This window comes from Saccopteryx leptura, chromosome 12 (assembly GCF_036850995.1).
Source record: "Saccopteryx leptura isolate mSacLep1 chromosome 12, mSacLep1_pri_phased_curated, whole genome shotgun sequence".
Lineage (NCBI taxonomy): Eukaryota > Metazoa > Chordata > Mammalia > Chiroptera > Emballonuridae > Saccopteryx > Saccopteryx leptura.
The window spans coordinates 4,437,502-4,465,445 of record NC_089514.1 but is presented as its reverse complement, the minus strand read 5'-3'; the positions used below and the strand labels follow the sequence as shown (position 1 = coordinate 4,465,445).

At 52.9% G+C, this 27,944-nt stretch overlaps 1 protein-coding gene across 3 annotated transcripts in view; it reads left to right on the top strand.

Moving 5' to 3' along the window:
- Positions 1-27,944, top strand: part of ZNF277 (zinc finger protein 277) — an 80,154-nt gene that overhangs the window by 35,792 nt on the left and 16,418 nt on the right. For 2 of the 3 annotated variants that reach the window (XM_066354076.1, XM_066354077.1), the window contains 3 exons: positions 4,626-4,823; positions 15,913-16,001; positions 16,277-16,359. In XM_066354076.1, coding sequence (XP_066210173.1) covers positions 4,765-4,823; positions 15,913-16,001; positions 16,277-16,359 — 231 coding nt within the window. In that variant the 5' untranslated portion in view covers positions 4,626-4,764. Of the gene's footprint in view, positions 1-4,621; positions 4,824-15,912; positions 16,002-16,276; positions 16,360-27,944 lie in introns of all 3 variants that reach the window. The other variant, XM_066354075.1, reaches the window with a different exon arrangement.

Here is a 27,944-nt window from a genome sequence, read left to right as displayed (position 1 = left end):
CCGAGGACCCTCTGTGGTGGGCCAGTAACCTGTCCCCGAGGACCCTCTGCGGTGGGACCAGTAACCTGTCCCCGAGAACTCTCTGCGGTGGGACCAGTAACCTGTCCCCGAGGACCCTCTGTGGTGGGCCAGTAACCTGTCCCCGAGGACCCTCTGTGGTGGGCCAGTAACCTGTCCCCGAGGACCCTCTGTGGTGGGGCCAGTAACCTGTCCCCGAGGACCCTCTGTGGTGGGTAACCTGTCCCCGAGGACCCTCTGTGGTGGGCCAGTAACCTGTCCCCGAGGACCCTCTGTGGTGGGCCAGTAGCCTACTCTGCACTCCAAATAGCATCTTCAAAACTGCCACAACAACCCAGGAAATTATACGTTATTAGAATGGGTGATGGCTGCCATTTGTACGGTCTTTCAGATTGCTGGAGTCTTTCTGGGGGCAGTGAATCAGCAGCAGTGCTATAGTGAACCAGCAAAAATCGTTTGGGAACTAGGTATGAATGCTTCTTTCAACCCGAGGTCCCATGGACCAGATGAAGAAGTGTTTACAGCAGGGATACAAGACCTTCTCTTCTGTAGCACCCTGTCAGCCCTTCTTGGATCACTTCTTGGAGTGTAACATGAAAAGTCAAATAAAAAATTAAATCCCTAATTAAATACAGCAAACTCTTATTACAGAATCAATGTAATTTTTACACTACAGGAGTTGCCCACAGTGTGTGTGTGTGTGTGGGGGGGGGTGCTGTTACACTGAGGCGCACAGCACTGAAGGTCGGCTGTGATTGTAGTTGGATTCTCGGTCCCGGGCAGAGCAGTTCTAAAGACAGACAGACGTGTATCGTCCCTGAGACAGGACTTCCCTACAAACTGAATAGAGGTGTAACCCTAGTGATAACCACCTCTATCTAGTTCGTCGTTCTTTGTTCAGCAAACACCTATCAAATACCATCTGTTTCAGGCACGTATGGTCGACACCAGAGAGATGAAAATAAGTCCGACCTAGTCCTTGATCTTGAGGAGTTCACAGAGGACCCACTGCAGAGACGTACATGTGATAGTTCCTCCACCTGAGAGATTTGCTGCTGTTGGCCGGGAGAGATGGGCTGGGTCCAGCCCTCAGGAGGACCCCGAGGGGAGGGGCCTGGCGACCAGAGAGTCACACATGTGCCTGAGACACCAGTCCCTGCTGCTGTGTCCGCCGGCCACGTCGGGAGTGACTGCCCAGCACGTCTGCCGGCTGGTCTCAGCCTCAGCTCATCGGTCACCCCGCTCACGCAGCAGGACACCTGCCTCTCTGTCTCTGTCTGTCTGTGCTCGGAGGCGGGTGACGGGCAGCGCCAGTCCTGCAGGCCCCAGCCGGACCCCCGCCCCTCACTCCCAGGACAGCCAGTCATCAGGGCTGTCACTCTCGCCCCGGGGCCTGTCCTCTGTCCCTCCCTCCAACCACTGCTCACAGGCTGCCTCAGACAGGCCTCAGGCCTGGGCGTCTGCCCGGTCTCCCTGCCGGCTGCCCGGTCTCCCTGCCGGCTGGCCGGTCTCCCGTCTGCCCGGTCTCCCTGCCGGCTGGCCGGTCTCCCGTCTGGCCGGTTCCCCGTCCGGCTGGTCCCCGTCTGGCCGGTACCCCGTCCGGCCGGTCCACCCTCCCCGTCCGTGTGAAGCGCAGGGTGGCTCCCCTTCCTGCAGGAATGCGTCTGGACTCCTCAGTCTGGAGTTTGAGAGTCTGACGTGTCCACCGGGGCCTGATTACAGGTCCTCGCTCGCCACCACCCAGCTGTCCAGGGCCAGTGCCTGCGTTTCCTCACCTGTAAACAGGGATGGAAAGGGACTGTGTCGCAAGGGCTCTGTGCAAGCTAACTGCGTCAGTGCTGCGTCTAAGCGATAACGGTGCCGGCAGAAAGCCAGCAGGCCGTGCTGGGTCAGCGCAGTGTGTGCGGGAGGGGTCGGCGCCCGCCTTCCGGGGACTCGCAGTCCCAGGAGGAAGGAGAGACAGGTAGGTCAGCTACTTCATGTGACCAATGCTGTCATAAATTCAAGCACAGTGATACACGGTTAGTTAGGGTGTCAGGGAGAAAACTGCCAAGTCTTGTCTAGAAACCTTCTATTAAAAATCATACTTTCCGGAATACATTGTAACTCGAGTCCCCAGCTAGATACTGTAACTTAGTACCCCCAAACCACAAGGTTCTCATACACGAAATCCGCGTGTTCGTGACTCTGTTTCTCTACACAACAGGGACCACGAGCATTTTGGCTCTCGGACGTGGGAACATTTGGGTCCATTCGCTCAGGAATAATTTGAGAAAAGAGAAACTGAGCGTGGAGCATGCAGACAGTGAGAGGAATGGACCACAGAAGAGGAGGGGGTTTTTCGTAAAGCTGCAGAAAATAATGAAGCCCATGGCCGAGGGGACCCACGCCCAGGGGTTTGAAGGGTGTGGGCTGCTGGCATTGACAGCCGCGGGTGGGGCGGAGCACGTGACTCAGAACAGCAGTGCACGCACATGTCTGCAGAGGACACGGGCTGGGGCAGTGCCCCTGGGAGCTGGGGGCAGAGTCAGGCTGTTTGGAACTAGGCTCAGCTCAGTAGGTTGAGGCCGCCAACCAGCACTGTGACGTCGGAAAGCTATTTAACTTTTCTAATTCTCAGTTCTGCCATGTGGACAATGGGGGTTCTGTAAGTACTGACCGGATAAGTTAGGGTCAGTACAGAAGGTCCCCTAAAGCATTTTGCTGGCAATTTACTAGCAGCGAGCACCTGGTAATGTGAGTTCCTGCTCTCAGTGATGGCTGTTGATACACGGTGGGCTTTCTGCAGTCAGGAGACGTGGGTTCTGAGATCTCGGTCCCACCCGAGGGGAATGCTAGGCCGTACGCTGCTTGTTATTTTCTGGACGGAGGCGATGTTTTCCAACGTTACCTTTATTGAGAATGTGCTGCCGTTTGTCGTCCTGTCCTAGTTAGCGCAAGATACTGTTACAGAGTTTCGAAAGCATATGACTTATCCCTCTCTCCCCATCCCGGTTTTCCCGTGTGGCTCACACTCCTGCAGGATGTCACCCACCACTGAGGAACCGGAGTTCCAGAACCCCTTGATTTCACTGCCCAGTTTCATAAATAACGGGTAACACAATGACTCTCTTAATAGTGCTTCTGAAGTGCTCGCGTATTTTAAGTGTCCTCCCTATTTTCACGTGTGCCCCGTTTTTACCTCTTCCGGTGATAAGTTATTTTGTAGAATGGAGAGAAACAGTTGGATGCAGTTTAGGTGAATGTCAAGGTCATTATGAGCAGTGTCACGAGGATGTCTCCTGTGGTCCCCTCCCCCCTCTGCTCAGTCTGGTGACTCCTCTTCCCAGAAACCCTGCACGTTCTCTGCCTCTTACCTGTTTGACCTGTTTGTACCTTCAAATGCCGTGTGGCACTTCAGCCTTGACGACAAGGGTAACGGCATCCCGTGTGGAGCGGAGGGCCCAGCCCTCAGTGCCCACTCAGCTGACGTTTGTCCAGCGAGTGGATGAGTGCTGCCCTCCCCCTTCCATCACTCACCAGTCCCCCGGCCGTGGGCAGCACGCACCGCTCCCCAGTGCAGTGAATCGTCCACTTCTGAAGCCCTTTGGAAACAAGAGAAAAGGAATAAACTTTAACAGTGGAGTGAATAGTAACCTAATTCCAAAGACTTCTGCCCGTAGAACAACTGTCCTCTGTGAAGAAGGCTCCCTGCCCGGCTCAGACGCCGGTGCCTCCTCCGCGGCTGGTTGCTAACCCCTGAGCAGCCTGCAGCAGGCGGCAGGTCTCCCCGAGGGCTGCACAGGGTCCCTGCCCCGGCTCAGACGCCGGTGCCTCCTCCGTCGGCTGGTTACTAACCCCTGAGCAGCCTGTGGCAGGCGGCAGGTCTCCCTGTGGGCTGCACAGGGTCCCGGCGCAGCGGGCTGTAGGTCAGGGCTAGCTGCACACACCCCAACTCTCAGAGACGCTGTGAGGGATGGTGGGGGGGACGGTAGACAGTCTGTGTATCTAGGAATTGAGCGTGCATCCCTCTCTGCACAAGAACTTGAATCAAGGCATGCAGTTATGTAGCAAGCAAATGGTAGACATCACTCCCTGTTGCCAATGGCCAGCGGGGCCACTGGGCTCATGCTGTGTCAAGCCAGTGTGAGAGCCGTCTTCTCTGCACAAGACAGGTAATGGGACACAGGGAGGTCTTTGCAGGTGCGACAGGAAACAGCTGGGAGGACTGGCCCAGCACCATCTGCAGCCTCCGTGTACACGGTTTTCCTTCCCTCGAGTGGTGACTCTCAGCCACTGGTCGCAGAGGGGCCTCAGAACCTGGGCCCAGCGCCTGCAGCCCACCCCTCCGGAACGGTTGCATTGGCCAGGAAGGTGTAAACAGCTGCTCTGACAAACGGGTGTCCACCACGCTGGCCGGCAGATGGGGCTTTGAGCTGTTCTGCACCCCCCCCTGGCCTCTGGGTGCCGGCAGGTGTTTTCAATGGTCCGGCAGCACGGGGCGGTTTGCTTTTGGGAGATACGTCAGTACCTGTAGGACCCTTTCAGTGCACGAGGCGAGAAATCCTCTTCTACAGAGCATGGGTTTCAGCCCTCCTCTCTTCCCTTCTCCTGTGTCGCCCAGACAGCAAGGACTGCATCCTGGAGCCACTGTCCCTGCCGGAGAGCCCGGGCGGCGCCCGCCTGGGGGAGGGCCCCCCATCTGTGCCTTGTCTCTCCTGTGGAGAACGCTTCCCTCCCGCCGAACAGGACCAGCTCCTGAAGCACATGATCATTGAACATAAGATTGTCATCGCTGATGTCAAGTTGATTGCTGACTTCCAAAGGTAAGTATTGGTTTTGTTAACAAAAGCATTCAATTTATTATTCCTTGGAGGAAAGGCATAACTTATATATAAAATTATTTCCTATATAACTGAAAATTTATATCCTTTTATAGGTTTCTCCTCAGACTTTAAAAAGAAATATTTTCACTCTTTTGTCTTCTTAGAAGCATAAGTTGTATTTATTTGAGAATGTCACATGCTGTGGTACTTCCTATAAATTCTGGAAACAGACCAACTTTCCAAAGAATAGATAATATTCCCTTTGCCACATTCCACAAGATTGACACCGTTGATCACTATCAAACTGATTATTATTATTATTATTAAGTGAGAGGCAGGAGGCAGAGAGACAGACTCCCACATGCACCCCGACTGGGATCCACCCGACAAGCCCCTTATGGGGTGATGCTCTGCCTATCTGGGGCCACTGCTCCATTGCTCAGCAACTGAGTGATTTTAGTGCCTGAGGTGAGGCCATGGAGCCATCCTCAGCGCCTGGGCCAACTTTGCTCCAGTGGAGCCTTGGCTGCAGGAGGGGAGGTGGAGGGGTGGAGAAGCAGATGGGCGCTTCTCCTGTGTGCCCTGACCAGGAATCAAACCCAGGATTTCTGCAATCCAGGCCAACACCTTACCACTTTGCCAACCGGCCAGGGCCTTTTATAATGTTTGAGGCCATAGGCATTCTCTAGCTGAGTCCTTCCAGAAAGACTCGGTAAAAGGCCACCAAAGGGCAGTGTTTGGCAACAGGGATCCTTGGCACCTTTCAAGCCAAAAAGGATATTGTCCAAAGCACTCAGCTACCGTGCTGTGATGAAGCGACACCAGAAAGGAAGGAGCCAGTCAGCGGGCCCCGGGGCGCTAGGAGTAGACGGCTGCCGAGGTTAGTGACTCAGCACGGAGAGGAGGAGGGTGCGGAGGACAAGCAGGCAGGGCGAGCGGTCAGGGCGCCTGTGAAGTGGGGGGCCCAGAGAGAGCTAGCCTCCAGTGTGGGGTACCTGTGAAGTGGGGGGCCCAGAGAGAGCTAGCCTCCAGCTCAGGGTGTGTGTGAAGTGGGGGGCCCAGAGAGAGCTAGCCTCCAGTGTGGGGGGCCCAGAGAGAGCTAGCCTCCAGTGTGGGGTACCTGTGAAGTGGGGGGCCCAGAGAGAGCTAGCCTCCAGCGCGGGGCACCTGTGAAGTGGGGGGCCCAGAGAGAGCTAGCATCCAGCGCGGGGCGCCTGTGAAGTGGGGGGCCCAGAGAGAGCTAGCCTCCAGTGTGGGGTACCTGTGAAGTGGGGGGCCCAGAGAGAGCTAGCCTCCAGTGTGGGGTACCTGTGAAGTGGGGGGCCCAGAGAGAGCTAGCCTCCAGCTCGGGGTGCGTGTGAAGTGGGGCCCAGAGAGAGCTAGCCTCCAGCTCGGGGTGCGTGTGAAGTGGGGGGCCCAGAGAGAGCTAGCCTCCAGCGCAGGGTGCCTGTGAAGTGGGGGGCCCAGAGAGAGCTAGCATCCAGCGCGGGGCACCTGTGAAGTGGGGGGCCCAGAGAGAGCTAGCATCCAGCGCGGGGCACCTGTGAAGTGGGGGGCCCAGAGAGAGCTAACATCCAGCGCGGGGCACCTGTGAAGTGGGGGGCCCAGAGAGAGCTAGCCTCCAGCATAGGGTGTGTGTGAAGTGGGGGGCCCAGAGAGAGCTAGCCTCCAGCATAGGGTGTGTGTGAAGTGGGGGGCCCAGAGAGAGCTAGCCTCCAGCTCGGGGTGCATGTGAAGTGGGGGGCCCAGAGAGAGCTAGCCTCCAGCGCGGGGCGCCTGTGAAGTGGGGGGCCCAGAGAGAGCTAGCCTCCAGCTCAGGGCGCGTGTGAAGTGGGGGGCCCAGAGAGAGCTAGCCTCCAGCTCAGGGTGTGTGTGAAGTGGGGGGCCCAGAGAGAGCTAGCCTCCAGTGTGGGGGGCCCAGAGAGAGCTAGCCTCCAGTGTGGGGTACCTGTGAAGTGGGGGGCCCAGAGAGAGCTAGCCTCCAGCGCGGGGCACCTGTGAAGTGGGGGGCCCAGAGAGAGCTAGCATCCAGCGCGGGGCGCCTGTGAAGTGGGGGGCCCAGAGAGAGCTAGCCTCCAGTGTGGGGTACCTGTGAAGTGGGGGGCCCAGAGAGAGCTAGCCTCCAGTGTGGGGTACCTGTGAAGTGGGGGGCCCAGAGAGAGCTAGCCTCCAGCTCAGGGTGCGTGTGAAGTGGGGCCCAGAGAGAGCTAGCCTCCAGCTCAGGGTGCGTGTGAAGTGGGGGGCCCAGAGAGAGCTAGCCTCCAGCGCGGGGCACCTGTGAAGTGGGGGGCCCAGAGAGAGCTAGCATCCAGCGCGGGGCACCTGTGAAGTGGGGGGCCCAGAGAGAGCTAGCATCCAGCGCGGGGCACCTGTGAAGTGGGGGGCCCAGAGAGAGCTAACATCCAGCGCGGGGCACCTGTGAAGTGGGGGGCCCAGAGAGAGCTAGCCTCCAGCATAGGGTGTGTGTGAAGTGGGGGGCCCAGAGAGAGCTAGCCTCCAGCATAGGGTGTGTGTGAAGTGGGGGGCCCAGAGAGAGCTAGCCTCCAGCTCGGGGTGCATGTGAAGTGGGGGGCCCAGAGAGAGCTAGCCTCCAGCGCGGGGCGCCTGTGAAGTGGGGGGCCCAGAGAGAGCTAGCCTCCAGCTCAGGGCGCGTGTGAAGTGGGGGGCCCAGAGAGAGCTAGCCTCCAGCTCAGGGTGTGTGTGAAGTGGGGGGCCCAGAGAGAGCTAGCCTCCAGCGCGGGGCGCGTGTGAAGTGGGGGGCCCAGAGAGAGCTAGCCTCCAGCTCGGGGCGCGTGTGAAATGGGGCGCCCAGAGAGAGCTAGCCTCCAGCTCGGGGCGCGTGTGAAGTGGGGGGCCCAGAGAGAGCTAGCCTCCAGCTCGGGGCGCGTGTAAAGTGGGGCCCAGAGAGAGCTAGCCTCCAGCGCGGGGTGTGTGTGAAGTGGGGGGCCCAGAGAGAGCTAGCCTCCAGTGTGGGGTACCTGTGAAGTGGGGGGCCCAGAGAGAGCTAGCCTCCAGTGTGGGGTGTGTGTGAAGTGGGGGGCCCAGAGAGAGCTAGCCTTCAGCGCGGGGTGCGTGTGAAGTGGGGGGCCCAGAGAGAGCTAGCCTCCAGCTCGGGGTGCGTGTAAAGTGGGGCCCAGAGAGAGCTAGCCTCCAGCGCGGGGTGTGTGTGAAGTGGGGGGCCCAGAGAGAGCTAGCCTCCAGTGTGGGGTACCTGTGAAGTGGGGAGCCCAGAGAGAGCTAGCCTCCAGCTCGGGGTGTGTGTGAAGTGGGGGCCCAGAGAGAGCTAGCCTCCAGCATGGGGCGCGTGTGAAATGGGGCGCCCAGAGAGAGCTAGCCTCCAGCTCGGGGTGCGTGTGAAGTGGGGCCCAGAGAGAGCTAGCCTCCAGCGCGGGGTGCGTGTGAAGCGGGGGGCCCAGAGAGAGCTATCCTCCAGTGTGGGGGCCCCCGACTTAGACTGGCCTGTCCAGCAGGCAGTGACGGAGGCCGCCATTGCTCTTCCCAGTTCCCAGTCCCCACGTCACTATTCTGAGACGTGCCCTCAGCAGCTGTCGTGGAGTCATTAGTGGGAAAGTGATAAGTGTTTTCCTCAGAAACAGCGTGGTCCTGACCGGCTTCCTCTAGGTCCTGAAGGCGCACCTTTGATCTATCTGAGAAGGTCCCATTTCGAGACCTTCGGTCTTTATTTTCCCTACAATACAGGGCATCCCAGACCTTGTAACACCCCTGCCTGAAGGCTGTGTCTCCCAGACCACACCACTCCCAGCAACCACTCTCTCGTGCTGGTCTCACAGAGCAGCGGGCCGTGTCACTAGAGTGGCAGCGGGCCGTGTCACTAGAGTGGCAGCAGGCCGTGTCACTAGAGTGCACTGTGGAGCCAGGCAGGCCGTGTCACTAGAGTGGCAGCAGGCCGTGTCACTAGAGTGCACTGCGGAGCCAGGCAGGCCGTGTCACTAGAGTGGCAGCAGGCCGTGTCACTAGAGTGCACTGCGGAACCAGGCAGGCCTGGCGCTGAATGCAGACTGGGTGACTTCCGAACCATGTGACTCCAGCAAGCTACTTAACCTCTGTAAGCATCAGTTTCCTCATCCATAAAATGGGGGCAACACCCACCCTCCTAGATTGTCCAGTACTTTATAAAACCTTATGCACAGCACCTGCTATGCTATTAACGTTAATTGTATCCATATGTGGGCAGGAAACATTATTTACTAGATCTCAGGGATTGGGAGTCAATACTTAAATGTTAGGAACAATCACCCTGAAGAGGCAATTATGTAATAAAATGGATTCTCTCATCAAAAAGAAAGAGATGCACATCTGATGTGTTTTGTAAATAGAGCACAGTTCATGTGTACTTTAAATGTGCAAATCTGGATTCTCCTTGTCACCTCTCCGCCTAATTAAGTAGTATCTCCACTCCTAGGAAGTAGAAATGTGATCAGTTCAAACGGACCAGGAACGTTTGTGAGTCAGCTCTGTGCCCCTCCACTGCCTTCACTAGATCCAGTCTCCTCTGGGGAATCCCTCCCGCTGTTTCGGGGAACTAACCTCCTCTCCAGACAGCACAGGCCTCACGGTGTGAGTTAAATGGGGATCTGTTCAGAGGTAGATGGTGCTTTCTCAGCCTCAGAAAAGCAGGTGAAGGCGGGCGGTGGGAGGGAGGGGAGGGTGAGGGTTTCAGTCGCCGTGAGTTAGTTCACTCAGAACTTCTTTACACGCCGCGTCATTCGTATATGTACACACACTGTGTCTGTGCACACACACAACTTCTCAGCTGCTGTCGCTTCTAAAGACGATAAATAATGCATGAGGTGGACTTACCTTTGCTTTATAACACATAAGCTATAAGTTTTCATGCTAAACATAGTTTGACATTGTAGGTATTGGAACAGAATCGCAGTAAAACTTTCCCAGGTACCGGGAATAAGACAGAAACGAAGTAAAAATTCTTTCCTCTGAGCCACTGAACACAGTTATTTAGACTGAGTTCTCTGCTAGCTTTAACTCGGCCGCTAAAATTTTTCCAGCAGATAAATGTTAACTCCTTGATTCTTGGCCCTTTCTATATTAAATTCCTCTCGCTCAGTGCTACTTAATTAACAGCCATATCTCAAATCTTTATGTCCCTGTCAGTAAACACACCAGTGACAGTGAGGGGTGGGCAGGCAAGATATTATTACAAGGGTTGTTTTGGGAGACAATTTTATGAAACATGATTGAAGTTCTTTTAAAAGATAAAAAGTATTTGCTGATAACCTAATAATTACTTTTATGGCTTTTTAATAAAGTATGAAATGTTTTGGTAACTCATCCAAATAAAAAGGCCAAACCACACAGTGTCTCTCGGCTGTGTTTATATTGACATATGACTGTGTGGCTGTTTTAAATAAGCTAGAGAAAGAGACAGAAATGAAGAAGAGATGTTCTAAATGATCCCTTACTATTGAAAACTGTGTTTTAGTGGGTGGGGAAAATGCCATGAGAAGCAAGTATTCGATCTAATATGTTTAAGCCATCTTTTGCAATTTATCTGACTGCTTCCACCAACCACAGGGAAATGTGTACATTGACACCTCTTAATTAATTCTAATTATAAACTTAAAAAGCACTGTTAGGTGTTTCACTAGGATGCATATTAAGCTTAGATTTAGGTCAAACGCATGTTGCCAGTCAGGTCTACTAGGATAGTATTCTACAGTAAGATACGACACGTAATGTTATATCTTTAAGTGCTATGGTACATTTATGGTTATATTGTGCTTTTGTAACATGATTATTTCCTCTGATGTTGTTGTCACCCAACCTTGGGTCAGGGAAGCCACATTCTAGTGACAGCTTTGTGTGGGACCTAGAACCTGCTTTGCCCTCCTTCCCTCAGCAGCTACCTGACAGTATCTCAGCCGTGTTCCCGACAGGGCATCTGACGTCAGCACTCCGATCCCTGGCTCCGGCCGCTGCCCAGTGCAAAGGCATCTGACGTCAGCACTCCGATCCCTGGCTCCGGCCGCTGCCCAGTGCAAAGGCATCTGACGTCAGCACTCCGATCCCTGGCTCCGGCCGCTGCCCAGTGCAAAGGCATCTGACGTCAGCACTCCGATCCCTGGCTCCGGCCGCTGCCCAGTGCAAAGGCATCTGACGTCAGCACTCCGATCCCTGGCTCCGGCCGCTGCCCGGTGCAGAGACTGCAGACGTGAGCACACACAGTGTCTCCTCTCTTCCCGCACTCCAGGGGGGCGGCTGATAGACTGCGGACGGCACCTCCCCGTGTGTCACAGGTGTTAGTGACCATTCCCCTGTGCCTGCCACCAGGAGTCAACTTTGACACAAAGTGCGTGTGTGATGTGAGCTTTCTCTTCAAAACTCAGGAGACAGTACCGGGCACAGCAGTCCTGAGACTGAGCCCAGGGACTGTTGGGACAGGACAGTGTCACCTCTGTAGGACACTCGCTCGTTTGCACCTCTGCCTAGTTGGGCAGTTCCAAGTCCACAGCCCACGCCGCTGGTGTCACCTTCCGATACTCAGGCAGGAGGACAGGGACGGTTTGGATCAAAGGCTGCTATATCTACGAATGACCATGTGCTTTTTGGGAAAGGAAGATACTCCCTCCTCCTCCAGGTTTTTCTTTCTGTAGGTCAGTTTTGTCTAGTTTTTAAGGGGAAAAGAAACACTTCAAGTATCCATTGCCACTCGGATTCCCGGGGCTCTGTCCTGTACCTGCTGTGTCACCTCTGCAGTCCTGTGTGGACGGTCCTCACGTGGCACAAGAAGCCCTGTGTGTAAAAGACTTCACTTCAGATTTGAAGCCCAAGAGGCCAAGTCTAGACGCGATTCTGGCCTTCTGGTTGTGTGACCCAGGGCGGGGACGGCTTCAGCACGTGCTGGCTGCTAACAGTTGTCACCCTTCTTACCATCGTCCTTGTCCTCGTCCTCACTCCCCTCTCCCGCCACCTCAGCTGTCTCCGTCTGCCCTCGGTACTGCTGCTGTGACTGTTTTAATGTGCTCATTAAACATCTGAGGAGATGTTATCATTGTTTTTCTGGCTGTTTACTTACCAGTATTTTTCTGGAATAAACATAAATTCTTTATTCCTCTAATCTAAGTATGTTACTTTTTCTTATAATAAAAACTACCATATATTAAACACCCAGGATGTTGGACAATGCTTCACAAGTTTTATCCTATTTAATTATCAATAATTTATTTCGTAAGTGAGGAAACTGAACTTCAAAAAGGTTAAAAAAACTGTAAGTTCAGGTTCCTATCTCTGAACACAAAGTCCCTGCTCTTCTAGTCACTGTTGCCGGCAGGGCGGGTGGCGTGAGTCACGGAAGCGTCGACCTCGAGGGGTTGATCACAGCCCTCATTTAACAAGTGGGACTTTCTCCAGCACAAGATCCGTGCAGATTAGAGACTCTCCCTGCATTGACTCTTCATTGCAAAATAACTCGGTGACAGTTCAGAGGGCAGTCTGCTCACTGCCGTCAGCTCTTACCTGGTGCTTCATGTAGCTCAGTACAGGTGTTTCACTACGTCTGTGAACGTATTTCCAAGGTCGGCAGCCCATGTATTCAAGTAGTTATCACTGCCTGCCTTTTAACACACCACAGACCCCGATGGCACTAACATTATAAAGGACCGTCCCCCGAGGGTCCTCAGTGGGACCGCAATCAGGACTGGTTCTCCTGTTCTTTCAGTCCGTCACCACAGCCCCTGGTTCTGTGCAGATCTGATCCGTCATCAAACAGACGTCTGTGTATTTCAGTCTCAAAGAATGATCCGTCTTCTACTGCTGACGTCTCTGCTGGACGTTCTCCTGTGTGTCCCCCCAGCCCCACTGTGTGTCCCCCGTCTCCACTGTGTGTCCCCGTCTCTACTGTGTGCCCCCTGTCCCCACTGTGTGTCCCCATCTCCACTGTGTGTCCCCCCGTCTCCACTGTGTGTCCCCCGTCTCCACTGTGTGTCCCCCCGTCCCCGCTGTGTCCCCCCGTCCCCGCTGTGTGTCCCCGTCCCCGCTGTGTGTCCCCGTCTCCACTGTGTGTCCCCGTCCCCACTGTGTGTCCTCGCCCCCACTGTGAGTCCCCGTCTCCACTGTGTGTCCCCCCATCTCCACTGTGTGTCCCCCCCGTCTCCACTGTGTGTCCCCGTCTCCACTGTGTCCCCATCCCCACTGTGTGTCCCCGTCCCCACTGTGTGTCCCCGTCCCCACTGTGTGTCCCCTCGTCCCCACTGTGTGTCCCCGTCTCCACTGTGTGTCCCCGCCCCCACTGTGTGTCCCCGTCTCCACTGTGTCCCCCGTCTCCACTGTGTCCCCTGTCCCCACTGTGTGTCCCCTGTCCCCACTGTGTGTCCCCGTCCCCACTGTGTGTCCCCGTCTCCACTGTGTGTCCCCCGTCCCCACTGTGTGTCCCCCGTCTCCACTGTGTGTCCCCGTCCCCACTGTGTGTCCCCGTCCCCACTGTGTGTCCCCCGTCTCCACTGTGTGTCCTCCGTCTCCACTGTGCAGGAGGAAGCGTGCGGAGGCTGGGGGATGGGGGGAGGGGGGATGGGGCAAAGGAGAGAGGGGTTGGGGGAGGGGAGGGGCACAAGAAAACCAGATAGAAGGTTACAGAAGACAATTTAACTTTGGGGGATAGGGTACACAGCACAATCAAATGTCAAAATAATCTAGAGATGTTTTCTTTCAACATATGTACCCTGATTTATCAATGTCACTGCATTAAATTTAATAAATAAATAAATAAATAAATAGTTTGTGAAAGAACGGACATAAAATTAAAAATAATTGATCCTCTGCAAGGCGAGCTCAAAAATGATGGAAAGATCTACACAAGAAATGTTGTGTACAAAGAGATCTTTGACATGTGAATTAACATTTTATTATTTAAATCACCTTTATTTATTGAGCTAGTGGTGGCTCTTAAGAAATGTACCACCAGTGGTTTCCTTCATTGCACTCTACTTTAAGCAATTAAGCAAGTAGAAGGGGGGAAACCCCGTGGGGCACTAAGCAAAGGGGCATCCTCGCTGCCTGCCCTGGGTAATTCAGTTTGAATTAGCAGACACCTTTGCACAAATCATTTTAATTACATTTTATAATATCTAGAACAGCCTGAACTGTGGTGGCGCAGTGGATAAAGCGTCGACCTGGAATGCTGAGGCTGCCGGTTCAAAACCCTGGCCTTGCCCGATCAAGGCACATATGGGAGTTGAAGCTTCCTGCTTCTCCCCTCTTCTCTCTCTCTCTCTCTCTCCCCTCTAAAATAAATAAATACATTAAAAAAAAAATCTGGATCTATAATATCTAGAACAGCGGTCATTTTGTATGACCGCCGGGCTTTCTAATATTTTATATTAGCACAAGTCACAGTTCTCTCTCTCTCCATGAAATGTGTGGCCTGATACCTGTTGTTGACACTGAGAATGACTATACCTGTTAAGAAGGGCTCCTGCCTGACCAGATGGTGGTACAGTGGATAGAGCGTCAGACTAGGACACAGAGGACCCAGGTTCGAGACCCCGAGGTTGCCAGCTTGAGCACGGGCTCATCTGGTTTGAGCAAAGCTCACCAGCTTGAGCCCAAGGTTGCTAGCTTGAGCAAGGGGCTACTCGGTCTGCTGTAGCCCCCCCCCCCCCATCAAGGCACAAACAAGAAAGCAATCAATGAACAACTAAGGTGCTATGGTAAAAAATTGATGCTTCTCATCTCTCTCCATTCTTGTCTGTCTGTCTGTCCGTATCTGTCCCTCTCTCTGACTCTCTGTCAAAAAAAAAAAAAAGAAAAAGAAAGAAAAGAAAAGAAGGGCTCCTGATGGCTGACTGGGCTCAAGTTAAACAGAAAGTGGAGAAGCCATGGCTAAACAGGGGCCTCACACAAGCTGCACTTCAGGGGAGAGCTGGCCTGGAACTGCCTGTCCCTGCACTGAACTCCTGACCCGTTCTGTTCCTGCCATCTGAGCCAGCCTTTTACAAGAGTTCCTGGAATCCTGCTTCAACCAATAGGACTGCGACTTTCCCCATCCAATTAGAGCTAAATGCTCAACAGCATCATCACTGACCAATCAGAGCAGCTTCGTTCCGATCAATCACAACAGAGCTATTTGGACCAATCAAACTGTGAGGATTTGGGGTCCTCATTTGCATAGAAGTGGACCGGTCAGGTACAGAGGGCAGGCACTCTATGAATTCAGCCCTCCCTCTGTCTTGGTGGAGTGCACTTCTTCAGTTTCCATCAAAGACAGTGTTTCCCTGTGGAGCTGCAACACCAGAGGGAGCTGTCTTGCCAGACTCGAGCGGAGATGTGACACCACTGCCCTCACCTGGGCCTCTCTGTGTCCATGGTGTGTCATTATTGAGCTGTGTCACTACTGAGCTATCTGTTGTTGCTATGGGGTAATTAAATATTACCTACACTGTAGTACAACCATTATGGAAGAAGGTATGGTGGTTCCTAAAAAATATTAAGACTAGAATTACCATATGACCCAGCAATCCCTCTACTGGGTATCTACCCCCAAAACTCAAAAACATTGGTACGTAAAGGCACATGCACCCCCATGTTCATCGCAGCATTATTCACTGTGGCCAAGACATGGAAACAACCAAAGTGTCCCTCAATAGAAGATTGGATAAAGAAGATGTGGTACATATGTACGATGGACTACTACTCAGCCATAAGAAATGACATAGTGACATTTACAACAGCGTGAATGGACCTTGGGAATGTTATAGTGAGTGAAATAAATAAATCAGAAAATGCTCAGAACTGTATGATTTCACACATAGGTGGGATATAAAACTGACATTCATGGTCATAGATAAAAATGAAGTGTTACCTGGGGGAGGGAGGTAAAGAGGGACAAACATAAGAAGATGGAAAGTGATTTGACTTTGGGTGATGGGCACACAACAGAATCAACAGTTCAGATGCTATAGAAATGTTCACCTGAAACCTATGGACTCTTATTGATCAATGCCATCATGTTAAAGTTAATTTTCTAAATAACAATTTAAAAACTACAAAAAATTATCTAAACTACAGGAAGTACTGTACTGAGTTTTCTCACCATCTCTGTTTTGATTGTTCCAAGGTACATTTTATACTGGAGGAGAAGGTTCGCTGAGCAGCCCATTACAGACTTTTGTAGCGTGATCAGAATCAATTCCACGGCTCCACTTGGTAAGGGTCCATCTTGGCTACCATCTTTTCCCTGCAATCCAAAAATTCAAAGGCATAATCTCACTTTCTTAAACTAGAATTCTCTTACTTTCATGATAGCTAAAATTAAATTGTTATGTTTATGTTGCCTAACTTCAATAAAGCTAAAAAAGACCTATATACCAGAAGAGAAATATTAATAGACACACACACACGTTTGTGTATTTTAAGTACTAAGTCCTGGGAAAAAAAATGATAAATATTGTCTCTCATTTATTTTTCTGATCTCTCAACAGAAGAACAGGATAATTACTTTTTGCTGTGTGACGTTTTGCCAGAAGACAGGGTCCTTAGAGAAGAGCTTCAGAAACAGAAACTGGTAAGAATTGTTTTTGTTTTTTTTTTCTGAAGCTGGAAACAGGGAGAGACAGTCAGACAGACTCCCGCATGCGCCCGACCGGGATCCACCCGGCATGCCCACCAGGGGGCGACACTCTGCCCACCAGGGGGCGATGCTCTGCCCATCCTGGGCGTCGCCATGTTGCGACCAGAGCCACTCTAGCGCCTGAGGCAGAGGCCACAGAGCCATCCCCAGCGCCTGGGCCATCTTTGTTCCAATGGAGCCTTGGCTGTGGGAGGGGAAGAGAGAGACAGAGAGGAAGGCGCGGCGGAGGGGTGGAGAAGCAAATGGGCGCTTCTCCTGAGTGCCCTGGCCAGGAATCGAACCCAGGTCCTCCGCACGCTAGGCCGACGCTCTACCGCTGAGCCAACCGGCCAGGGCTAAGAATTGTTTTGAAAGATGAACAGTGTGTTGGAAATCCGTGCAGAAATCATTGTCGCTATCGCTGTTCTTTTTCCGTTGCTGTTTTTACTTTTTATTTTGGAACCTTGCGAACACGTAAAAGAGGAGACAATGCATCAAGGTCTTAAAACAGAAAAAAGTGTACACTTGTTTGCAGATTAAAGCATTTCATGTTAAAAATGCAGAGGGAATTTCTGGCTTTGTTTTGCTTCCTGGACTATCTCTAAAATAACAACAAAGCTTGCACATTTGAGTGTAATTTTAGCCGCCTGACACATGCCAGGGCTTGGCGGTCACGAGAGAATGCCCTCGGCTAAAAGCGAGTTGGATTGATTCGCGTGTTTTCCCCGCTCCGCTGGAATGTGTTCCGCACCAGCGCGGCTTCTGTCCCCGTACCAGTTAAGCATATGGCCTGATTAACACAGTAGCCTTTCTCTTTGTCAGCCCGAACTGTAGGCAAGCTAATTTTACAATCTCAGCATCTGTCATCTTTAAAAAAGGTAACAGTGTATGCAACTGTTACAATTTCCATGTTCATAAATTGAATAGGAATTAATTCACTAAGTTACTTTGTTTAAAAGTGTGGGGTTTTTTCATTACTGTGTGTGGTTACTCAATTATTACTTGAAATCGACTCAGTCTTCCTTTAGGGATTACTTCTAAGTGCATCTTATATCTTTGGACTTGGCTGGATATATTATGAGAGAGATCTATAATTTCACTGCTTCTGTGGAATCCTCAAGAGGTCCAGGAGAAAAATAAGTCCCGTCCACCGTAATCGTGTGACCTGGGAAAATCCCCTGAAGCACATTGTATATTGCATATTGTAAGCATCCCACATAATTATTTCTAACGTAAGGAGAGATGATATTGTTGGATGTTGACTTATCTGTAAGAAAAAATATGCTTCTTCTGTAGCGACAAACCCAGCAAAGCCAGGGCCTCCCTGAGTCTCTTTCCTGTTGCAGTGGTTTTAAAATCTGCAAAGCAGGGGTGAATTTACTGCTGTATTTTATGGGTTTTGTTTGCTTGTACTTATAATTTTTAATTTCCATAGTTTTTTCACTCTTGCTCTCAGTGGCCTTAATCACAACTGACCAAAGTGCCCTAATCTGGTCTGCACAGGATTGCTCTGTGGGAACTCAAAGCCTACCACTTCGGCCATTGCTGCTACGCAGTGCCCGGGGTCTTGACTGTGTGTCTGCAGACAGAGCCAAGTCCCTAAATAATGCTGCGTCTGTATAATGTAGGCGACCTTCGAAGATTCTGGGTTTTCTCCCCCGCCCCCCTTCATGAAGCAGTTCCCCAGCACCAACTAGGTGCCCTGCAGTTGGGCTCGCTTCCGAGGGCTCAGTCCCACGAGACTGCCCCCACTTCGGATGCCAGTCACAAGTCCAGGCTGTCACCTCTGTGTCTGACCGCTGGCTGTCAGTCAGTCCTCATGGCCCTTCCGTGGGTTCGATTCCTTTGCTAGAGCAGCTCACAGAACTCAGGAGACCCACTTCCTACTTAGATTCCAGGTGTGTTACAAAGATAGTAAAGCATGTGAATGAGCCCAACCCGATGGAGGTACCAGGGTGGAGGCCCCAGCAGAGGATTCTGTCCCTCTGGAGTCTGCAGCCCGAAAGACAGCGCGTGGACACGTCCAGTCCGTCAGCACACACGCTCTCCCGACCCTGTCTCTGTGGGTCTTTACGGGGGCTCAGGCATGGCGGACTGAATCACTGGCCATTGGTGACCAAACTCAGTCTCCAGCCCTCCCCCCCGTACCCCCCCCCAGGAGCTGAGGGTTGGGCTGGGCCTTTCAGCTCCAGCCCTCTAATCATGGCCGACTCCCCTGGCCGCCAGCCCTCTACCCAGCACTTCCCAGCAGCCTCTGCAGGAACACAGCAGACACCTACGGTCTCAGCACTGGGACATTCCAAGATGTTTAGGAGCTATGTGTCAGGAGCAGAGAGAGAAGGACCAAACACACACTTCTTGTTGTAAAAGACAACATCACACCTTTTAACCAACTTTATACTCTGACAAATGGGTAGTTTTGATGAAAATGAACATTATTTTCAAAGTAATGCTTTCATAGAAACATTAGTTGCTTCTTTCTTAAAAAAAAAAAAAAAAGAAAATGTGACAAAATCGCAGTCAGTTTGTACAGTCATTGAACCCCTGCTGAACCAGATGACCACACGAGACATCAGGGCCTGTGGCGTGTCATCAGAGTGTCCAGTCCAGAGCAGAGAGGCAGGTCGTGTGTGCTCTTATCTTGGTGGCGTAGGTGGCGATAGAATATCTTGTGGCGCTTGTGGAGATGAAGCGAGATAACACACAGGCACCACACTGAGCACGGTGTCTGCCACATAGAAAGCTCAACAAATGTTGCCAACAATGAAAATGTCAGTAATACTGTATCTTAACCGTGAGGAGGGTGTGGGTAGTTGGAGCATTGTAGAAAAGGCAAAAATGCATATGGGTCTAAGTTGACAAGAGAAAATATCTGAGTTGCCCTAAATTAAAGTCCAGTGGCAGAGAGAGAGAAAGGGACGAGAACAGGAACCAGTTGGAGCGGTGGGCCACCGACAGGACTGCTCACGCTCTGTACTGTGTGTCAGAACCTGAGTCAGCCTCCGGCGTCCGTGACCCGCCCCTGGAGGCCACTGCCCCCCACGTGGACATGGACCTACGGGACTGCCGCCTATAACCGATCAAAACCAGTAAACATTTCTTCCTGTATTACAGACTACAGCTCTCCTAGAACTTGCTCCACCCCTTATTTGTAGTCAATGTAAATTCTTTCAAAACTTACATCTTCTTCCCCAAAACATGCTGTGTAAAAAAGCACCCATCAACTCCAAGATGGCAGCAGTGCTGCCTTCTGCACCCAGCCTGCGGCTGGTGGTCTCGACTGCATGCCCGGGACCTGTCCCCTGGCGAGCCTGTGGCTCAGTGACCCTTTGTCTCCAGAGAAGCTTCCAGTGTGGAAGTGTTTCGCTGAACAACACGTTTGGTGTGCACTGGGGAAAGGCGGGTCACCTAGTCTGCCGGAGGCAGGAAGATGTGTTCGGAGGAGGAATGTGAGGTGGTCTGAGCGGGAAGATGGAGAAACTGTGGGGGTGCTTTAGAGCCAGAAGCATAGCCTTGTGCTGCACCCCCAGGAGGCCCCTCGCTGCTCGTGAGTGTGGGAGGTGGTAACGGAGCTGTGTATAAACCGCTTCAGGCTGGCTGATCTGGCACAGAGCGACCACGGGGGCTGGACAGAAGCTGACAGTGACAGGGCTGGCCAGGGGTGCGCCTACGTCAGGGCCTGGCTTCCTAGCAGCCGGGGAGGTAGCTGCACGTGCTGCTGTGCTGGCCGGGACCACGTAGTGAACGGGAGCAGAGCTGGGGCGTCACAGCTCATGTGCCGGACACCTGCCCCCGTGAGGCACACGTGCCGGCTGAGCTATCCACTGGGCTTCCCGCCCCCCGCTCCTTGGCCGTTACTGCCCGGCTCTGGACGGCGCCCTGTCCTGGATGCATGGGGTCTGACAGGTCTGTGTAGGGAGGACCGGACTAGAATGAGCCTGTGGAGATCAGAGGAGTCGGAAAGGCTTGGCCAGATCGCACGAAGGCGGGGGACCCACAGCCGCATCCCATCACGGTTATGCTGTAGCGTGGGGGGCAGGGTCCTCCTGTGGGAGTGGCCACGGGGACAGGATGTCTCTCTCTGTGTATGACAAACCACGAGTCAGGAACAGGCATTTGTAAGTCCAGCTGATCAAACAGAACGTTTTTCTTCTGTCAGGTCAACAAGGTTTGAGAACAAGAGTAGTAATGGTGGCCGGAATGCTAAAACGCAAGCACTTTTCAGCTGCTTTTTAAGAGTAAATTTGGATCTGGCCCCTGAAAGACGCTTCGTCGCCATGTGTGGGGACCCCTGAGTGTCTGTGCCCCTGGTCCACATCCTCCCTCCAGGAACTCATCTCGGAGACGCCTGCGCCCGGATCTGCAGCAGCTGCTGCGTGTTGCTGTCCCTGTATTTTGTCAAACAGTTCTTCATTAGTCAGAGCCTGGTCCAGCTTCTGGAAGGTGTAGGCAGTCAGACTGAGTTCAGCCTGCTCCCCTCTGAGCCCCAGCGCGGACTCCCCTTGGGTTAAGCTTTTCCACGTGGATTTTCAACCAACGCCTTAGGTTTGCCGTGCCTGAAACGGAACTCACTTTTCTCTACCCACACTTGCCGCCGGCTTGTCCTCCACCCCTTTTCATTTGCTCACCATTCACCGTTCTTCCGGTCTCTCGGTTTGGACATTTCTAGAGTGGTTGTCCCTCCCTTCTCCTCACCCCTCCTGAGTCATCTGTCAATCCTCTCAGTCCTGCTTCCTTGCCTGTCCACGTCCACACCCTGCTCTGCGACCCTCGGGCCTCTAGCTTAGCTTGTCTGTGGCCCGGCCCCTCCGATCAGTGGCCATTGTCTCTGGGACTTGAAGATTAAAATACAGATCGCTTCGGCCTCTGCCGGAGCCCGTGTGGTCACTGTCCGTGTGGTCTGGAGCTGTCGGGCTCCCTCTGCCTCCCCGGGCCGTCCCGGTCTTCCTTTGACTCCCAGGGCGCCTTCAGCTTCCATTCGGGGAACGCTGGCCTCGCCCGGGACCCAGTTCTCGTGCTGCTGCCACAGCCGTGCCCACAGCAGCACGCCGTCCCACACTCGCCCAGTCTCGTGAGCCGGGCCTCCGAGACAGCCCTGCGGTGACGGTGATGGTGATGGTGACGCGGGGGTGGGAGGTGCTTCCAGGACTCTGCCCACCAACCAGGAGTGCCCGCCCGCCCAGCCCCCCCCCCCCAGACGCGGCTCAAATGCCACATTTTCCTCAGACCCTTCCCAGATGCCACCTGTCATAATCAGCAGCCTTCTTCTCAACTGTTTTATTTGGCTTTTCAATTACAGTTAGTTGTTTCTGAATCTGTCTTCCCTACTGGACTAGACAGACGCCTCCTGAGGGCTGGAACGCTGGTGTTCACTTTGGTATCCTCTCCGAGCCTTGCTCATAAAGCATGAGCTTACACTCGGTCCTGAAGTTCAGCGTGGTATTTCTAGAGTGCTGTAGTCAGAGCTCCCCAGCTTGCGAAAGGGACAGAGATGGGTGGGGGCAGGCCCCTCCGTCAGGGTTACAATTCTCACTGAAACGCTAAAAGTATGAGCATATTTGTCCGTGGAACAAGATATGTAGCGTTCATAAGCTCTCCGTAGCAAGATGTAACTTTTAATTAAATTGGGACAAAGGGGAACATCCATTTAGCTGCATGGAGGGTTTTTTTTAATCACTATTATAAATGTCTGCTTGAGAGGTCACTTGTGATAACTATAAATACTTGATGAAAATTTTAGCCTCTATAGCAATTGGATTCTCTAGAGGGGAACTGTTTCTTTGTTTCTTAATGCTCCTCCATACGCCCCACCTCCCCCGATAATAAAACAAGAGCAAGATGAAATTGTATCTCTCTCTCTCTCTCTCTCTCTCTCTCTCTCTCTCTCAGATTTGTCAGCATGGAGCCACTTTCTTTGTAGTTTTCAGAGACCTCTATCTAGTAAAGGATCAGATTACTTCCTATTAGTGACTTCAAAATCAAAGTCATTCTGCATTTACACCTCACATACCCCTAGCTGTAGAGCACAGGTTGTCTAATTGCATCTAGCATGACTTTCCCAAGTGGAAGATGCTATTTCCTGTGGAATGTAACATTATTAACATGCAACAGAGATAGAGTTTTGTTTCCAATGACAATTTTTTTTAAGGGAACCTAATTTCTTATTATTTTAAGTCATTGGTAGAGAGGAGTTTCCTATTCCTTTGGACCTAAGCTTCCTATGTTAAAAATAATAAAAACTTGAAGATAGTGTGTTTTCAGAGTCTCTTCTGTCTTTAGAGAACTGGGGCCTCCCTGACCTTGACCTTATCCCTGCGGATATGTCCCTGGGCAGGTCCTTGAGGAGCCCGCCTGGCCCACAGCTCCCCCTCCCAGCCGGAATGAGAGGGCACTATGCCTTCTCCACACCCCCCTCGGGGGCCAGCCCTTCCTTCACTAACAGGAGTAGAAACGTGGCTTTCTAGTTCTCAGCGGGACTCTTCCCATTGTGATGACCAACACGTTCCATGTAAATGGTTACACTGATGCAATTTTTCCTCCACTAGTAATTTTAAGATGTTCTGTCTCTCCTATCTCTTCTTCACTCTTCAAAGGCCAGCTCTGGAGGCACAGAGGAGAAGGAAAACGCTGTCTACCCCAGGCGGCAAGCGGGTGGGTGACGGTGAGCAGATGGCCACCTTCTCATCACGGCTTCAGAAAGGATGGGAGAGTTGGGAGGGGAGGCGTGAGTCAGACCTGACCCGACGTGGGGGTGCAGCGTGCCCCAGCCGTCCGGGGACCTCTCCCTGGCTTTCTGTCCCATTCTGCTGCCTTTCTTTAGTTGAAGGCGTGTCTTTTCTCGTTTATTCATTAAGACCCTGGCTGTTTGCAAAGTCAGCTTTCTGTTCTGATAGAATCCTGGGAATGGTGGATTTTATTGACCCATTTTTTAAAACTGTATATTATACATACTGTCGCTGATAATCATTGTTTTAGTGCAGTTATTCCTGCCTCCGCGGGTGTGTTTTGTTCACGTGTGTTCAGTGCATTGGATGAGTATATGGCTAACTTACATTCAGTGCTCATGTCACCAGGTTCTGGCCAACAGCTCAGTCCTTCCTGGGGTGACCACCTAGCACTTTTTTGTACTTAACGAATTCTTGGACAAAAACGTAGCTTTTCACTGACCAGAGCCACAGAGAGGGCTTCTCAAATATTTAAGTGAGTGGCAGGCAGACTCTGTTCTGAAAGTGGCTGAAACTGAACGTCTGCATGTGTACACAGAATGTATTCGTGTTTCTGTTTTACTTGGTTAATCAAGCTGTCCCCAGATCTTTAAATTATTGGAAACTTACTGGGCTTTTTATACTTTAATTTCCTCGTGGTGAGTATTCCATCAGATAGGATAAAGGGTGTGACAGGAAAGGCAAGCGTTCACCATCACTCTTGAATGAGATTAACGCGCATGCGTGCCGCCGGAGGAGACAGGAACGGGGGGGGGGGGGGGGGTACACGCACTCTCTGTATTTCTCATCGTCCACTTGTGCCCACCCTGCCGTTTCTTCTTCCTTTCCTCTCACTTTTATGCTACACGGTTCAGTCGCAGCCTGAGACCCGCGTCAGGTCAGGAGGGACATGAGAGCGACATCGTGTCAAACACCCCAAACACCCCCAATAATCCGGGCTCTGGAGCACAGACGGGGGAGGATGGGCGGGGCCCCACCCACCTGTGGAGCCGGTAGGCACTGCTCTGGCTTTGGTGGGTCTTGTCGTGTTCCCGTGGGACAAGTGCCAGGGGCCCCTGGCCTGAGAGGTCCTCGCTCTGTGGAGCTGCCGTCTCTCCTGGCCACGCGTGCAGCCCCGCGGCCAGGACACGCCTGTGAATCTGTGTCAGCCTCCAGCAAACGGCCCTGGTACGGATAACTGAAGACGCCGGCCTCAGTCCTAATTCCCTGTCGGTGCACGCTGTTCCCCGGGATGTCACTCCCAGCGGCAGCTTTTTGCTTTCCTGTGTACAAATACTTACCTAAATCGACATTTTCTAAATTGCTTCTTCCTAAATTGGCTGATTTTGATCACTCCCCACCTAGCTCACATTTTCATTTCCTCCCCCTGCGTCGGTCCCCAGTGACCGAGCCGTGTGCCATCTGCTCTGTCTGCCGTTTCATGAATGTCCCTGCTCCTGGCTCTGCCTGAAGATGAAGAAGGTCCCCTGACCCCTCCGCCACCACACTTGACATTTTCCACCAATTAGATGAGCACACAGCTTGTTATTACGACTCTGCCTAATGCACACACTGATCTTGTGTTCTTACAACTGTGCTTTTAGCCAAGCCTACTTTGCAATGGAAATGTTATCTGATTTCATCAGCTGCTCCGAGAAGTTCGGACAGGTGACATCTGTGGTACTCTCTTCACCCCCCTGAAGACCCAGGAGTCAGGGCGAGCGTGTCTCCCCAGCACGGCGTCTCTGGGAAAATCAAACCGCAGGGCCGCGGGCTGTGTTCTGCGCGCCTCTGTAAGACTCGTACGTGCTGTCTCCTGATGTGTTGTTCTGTCTGTAAGGGACTCTCACACCCGTGCGACCACTGATCCTATCAGATACCAGCTTTACAGAGGAAGAACGGAGAGAAGGGGAGAGGAGGAAGAGAGCAGGAATGAGAGGGGGAAAGAGAAAAAGAAATATGTATTTCCTGACTGCCCACAGGGCGCGTCTCTGTGTCTTCCACACTGGTGCCTGGTCAGCAGTCGGCACGTGCACCGCAGACGGACGCCCAGAGCTGTGAGGCGCGGTCTGGTCTTCGCACGTCAAAGCCAGTCAGCAGCGCTGGGGATGGTGGTGTTGGGGGCCGTCTTCTACCGGGAGTCCTAAGTGGTCACGGGCCTTGAGCAAGTAGAGACCACAGGAGACAGAGCAGCCCGTGCAGCTGGGACCGTGTACCCCTGTCTGCGGCTCCGTGGGGACCACAGGGGACAGAGTAGCCCGTGCAGCAGGGATCACGTACCCCTGTCTGCACACTGTGGGGACCACAGGGTGAGTGACCACAGGACACAGGGCAGCCCAGTCCAGCAGGGACCGTGTACCCCTATCTAGGGCACTGTGGGGACCACAGGGTGAGAGACCACAGGACACAGGGCAGCCCAGTCCAGCAGGGACCGTGTACCCCTATCTAGGGCACTGTGGTGACCACAGTGTGAGTGACCACAGGGGACAGCAGCCCCATGCAGCAGGTCCGCACACCCCTGTCTGCGCACAGTGGGGGCCACAGGGTGAGTGACCATAGGGGACAGAGCAGCCCCGTGCAGCAGGGACCCCACACCCCTGTCTGCGCATAGTAGGGACCACAGGGTGAGTGACCACAGGGGACAGAGCAGCCCCATGCAGCAGGGACCACACACCCCTTTCTGCGCACAGTAGGGACCACAGGGGACAGCAGCCCTGTGCAGCAGGGACTCCACACCCCTGTCTGCGCACAGTGGGGCCACAGGGTGAGTGACCACAGGGGACAGCAGCCCCGTGCAGCAGGGACCACCCACACCTGTGCACACAGTGGGGACCACAGGGGACAGCAGCCCCATGCAGCAGGGACCACACACCCCTGTCTGCGCACAGTGGGACCACAGGGTCAATGGAGCACTTCTGCCCTTGGCAAGTTCACGATCCATGGGGTGCACTTTGAGTTCAATACATAAAAACAGCAACATGAACAAGGTTTTCCTAGCAGTCACCCATGAACGGTGGAAGACCATGACTGAGTGTGGCCAGTTTCCCTTCTCCACACCCCAGAGCCTGGCCCCCAGGCTGTGAGCTGCTACTGGTTTAAGACTGAGAAGCCAAATGCAGTGCGTGTCCCGGGATGGTCTTGGCAGGAGCTGGGGAGGAGAGGAACATTAAAGACATCCTTGGGACAGCTGAAGAAACGTAAATATTGCCTGGATGTCATGAACTGTTTTGGAATTATTTTCTATTCTCTTCGGGGTGACGGTAATGGTGCTGTCATTGTATCTAAGAGTTATCCTTAGCAGAGGCATGCCACAGTGTTCAAGAATGAAGTGTCACAATGTCTGCAACTTGTTTTCAATTGGTTCAGCAGGAAAGAGATGTGTCTGTGCGCATGTGTATGGAGCGAGGGAGAAACGGGCACATTGTGAACAGTTACTGGCTGTAGACATCAGGTACAGGAGTCTTCATTCCACTATTCTTTGACTCCTGTGTCTGTAAAATTTTCCACAGTAAACTGGTGAGAAAAATAAAAGAGCCAGAGACAGAGTTAAGGAAAAGCTACCTGACGTGAACAGCCCCCAGGTTTCCTGATTCGTGTAGGGCCGCGTGAACATAACTAGGAATGACTTTATTCCTCCAAATCCAACCTCCACAAGTAGATGAGAGCTTTCTTCTTAACTAACTGAACTGACAACAGCGGGACCAGGGAAGCGTTCCAGAGAGAACACAGGAAGGCCGCGTGCAGGGCAGGGAGCTTCTAGACCGCGCTCATCTATGGCGTTCTATGAATAACTGGAGAAGCGCCATAAACCTCACAAAGTTCCCGTTTTGAGCCCCGCGCTGTAAGAGAAGCGGAGAGGAGCGTGCAGGGTAGCACAGAACAGCAGAAAGGCTCTTTCTTTATAACTCCAGAGGGTTTTCATGTCCGTTCAGAAGAGAAAGCAGGGGCCATCACCAAAGAGATGACGGGTAATGAGCAGGGGGAACTGACGTTGGCGGAACACGGTGACATCCAGCGCGTAGTGGCCCAGGCGCAACTTGAACTCTACACACCGAGCATCTGACTAGACCCTGTCAGCAGTGCTGTGGGGTACTGTCTTCATTTTCATCTGACACATGAGAAAACCGGGGGTTACGGAGGTTAAACTGAGGGCAGGTGAGAGCCAGATTTCAGACCCGGGTCCGCTCAGGGTTTCCGGCCGGCTCCTGCCTGCCCGGTCGCCCAGAATCTGCGGCATGGTTGGCGGCAGTGGGAATCAAGGTGATCTAAGCGGGTAGGGAAGACCTGTAAGAGTGGACAGGCAAGGAGAAACAAAATGACCCCGAGGAAAGATGACGGGTAGAGCCACCCTAAGCAGAGCAGCTGTAACGAGAGCCTAGTAAAGTATTTGAGAGAAGAACTAGGCGGTGGTGAGTGTAGATGGTGTTTAGAGAAAACCTTCTCTAGCTGCCGAGAGGATGGGGTGCTGGAAAGGGGGTCACAGTCAGGGTGACCCTCCGGAGATGGCCTTACGGTAATCCCATAGTGACTGATTAAAGAGGGCCCGGCCATGCCGGGAGTGGAGAGAGTCCACATGGAAGAGTCTGAGCAGAAAATTGACTAGAACTCAGCCACAAACTAAACTGGGAGTGACAGAGAGGAGCGAATCAAAGACCCCACCACATTCCTGGTTTTTGTTTGTTTGTTTGTTTGTTTGGTGGTTTGTTTTATTGGTATTTTTCTGAAGTTGGAAACGGGGAGGCAGTCAGACAGACTCCCGCATGCGCCCGATCGGGATCCACCCGGCATGCCCACCGGGGGCGATGCTCTGTCCATCTGGGGCGTTGCTCTGTTGCA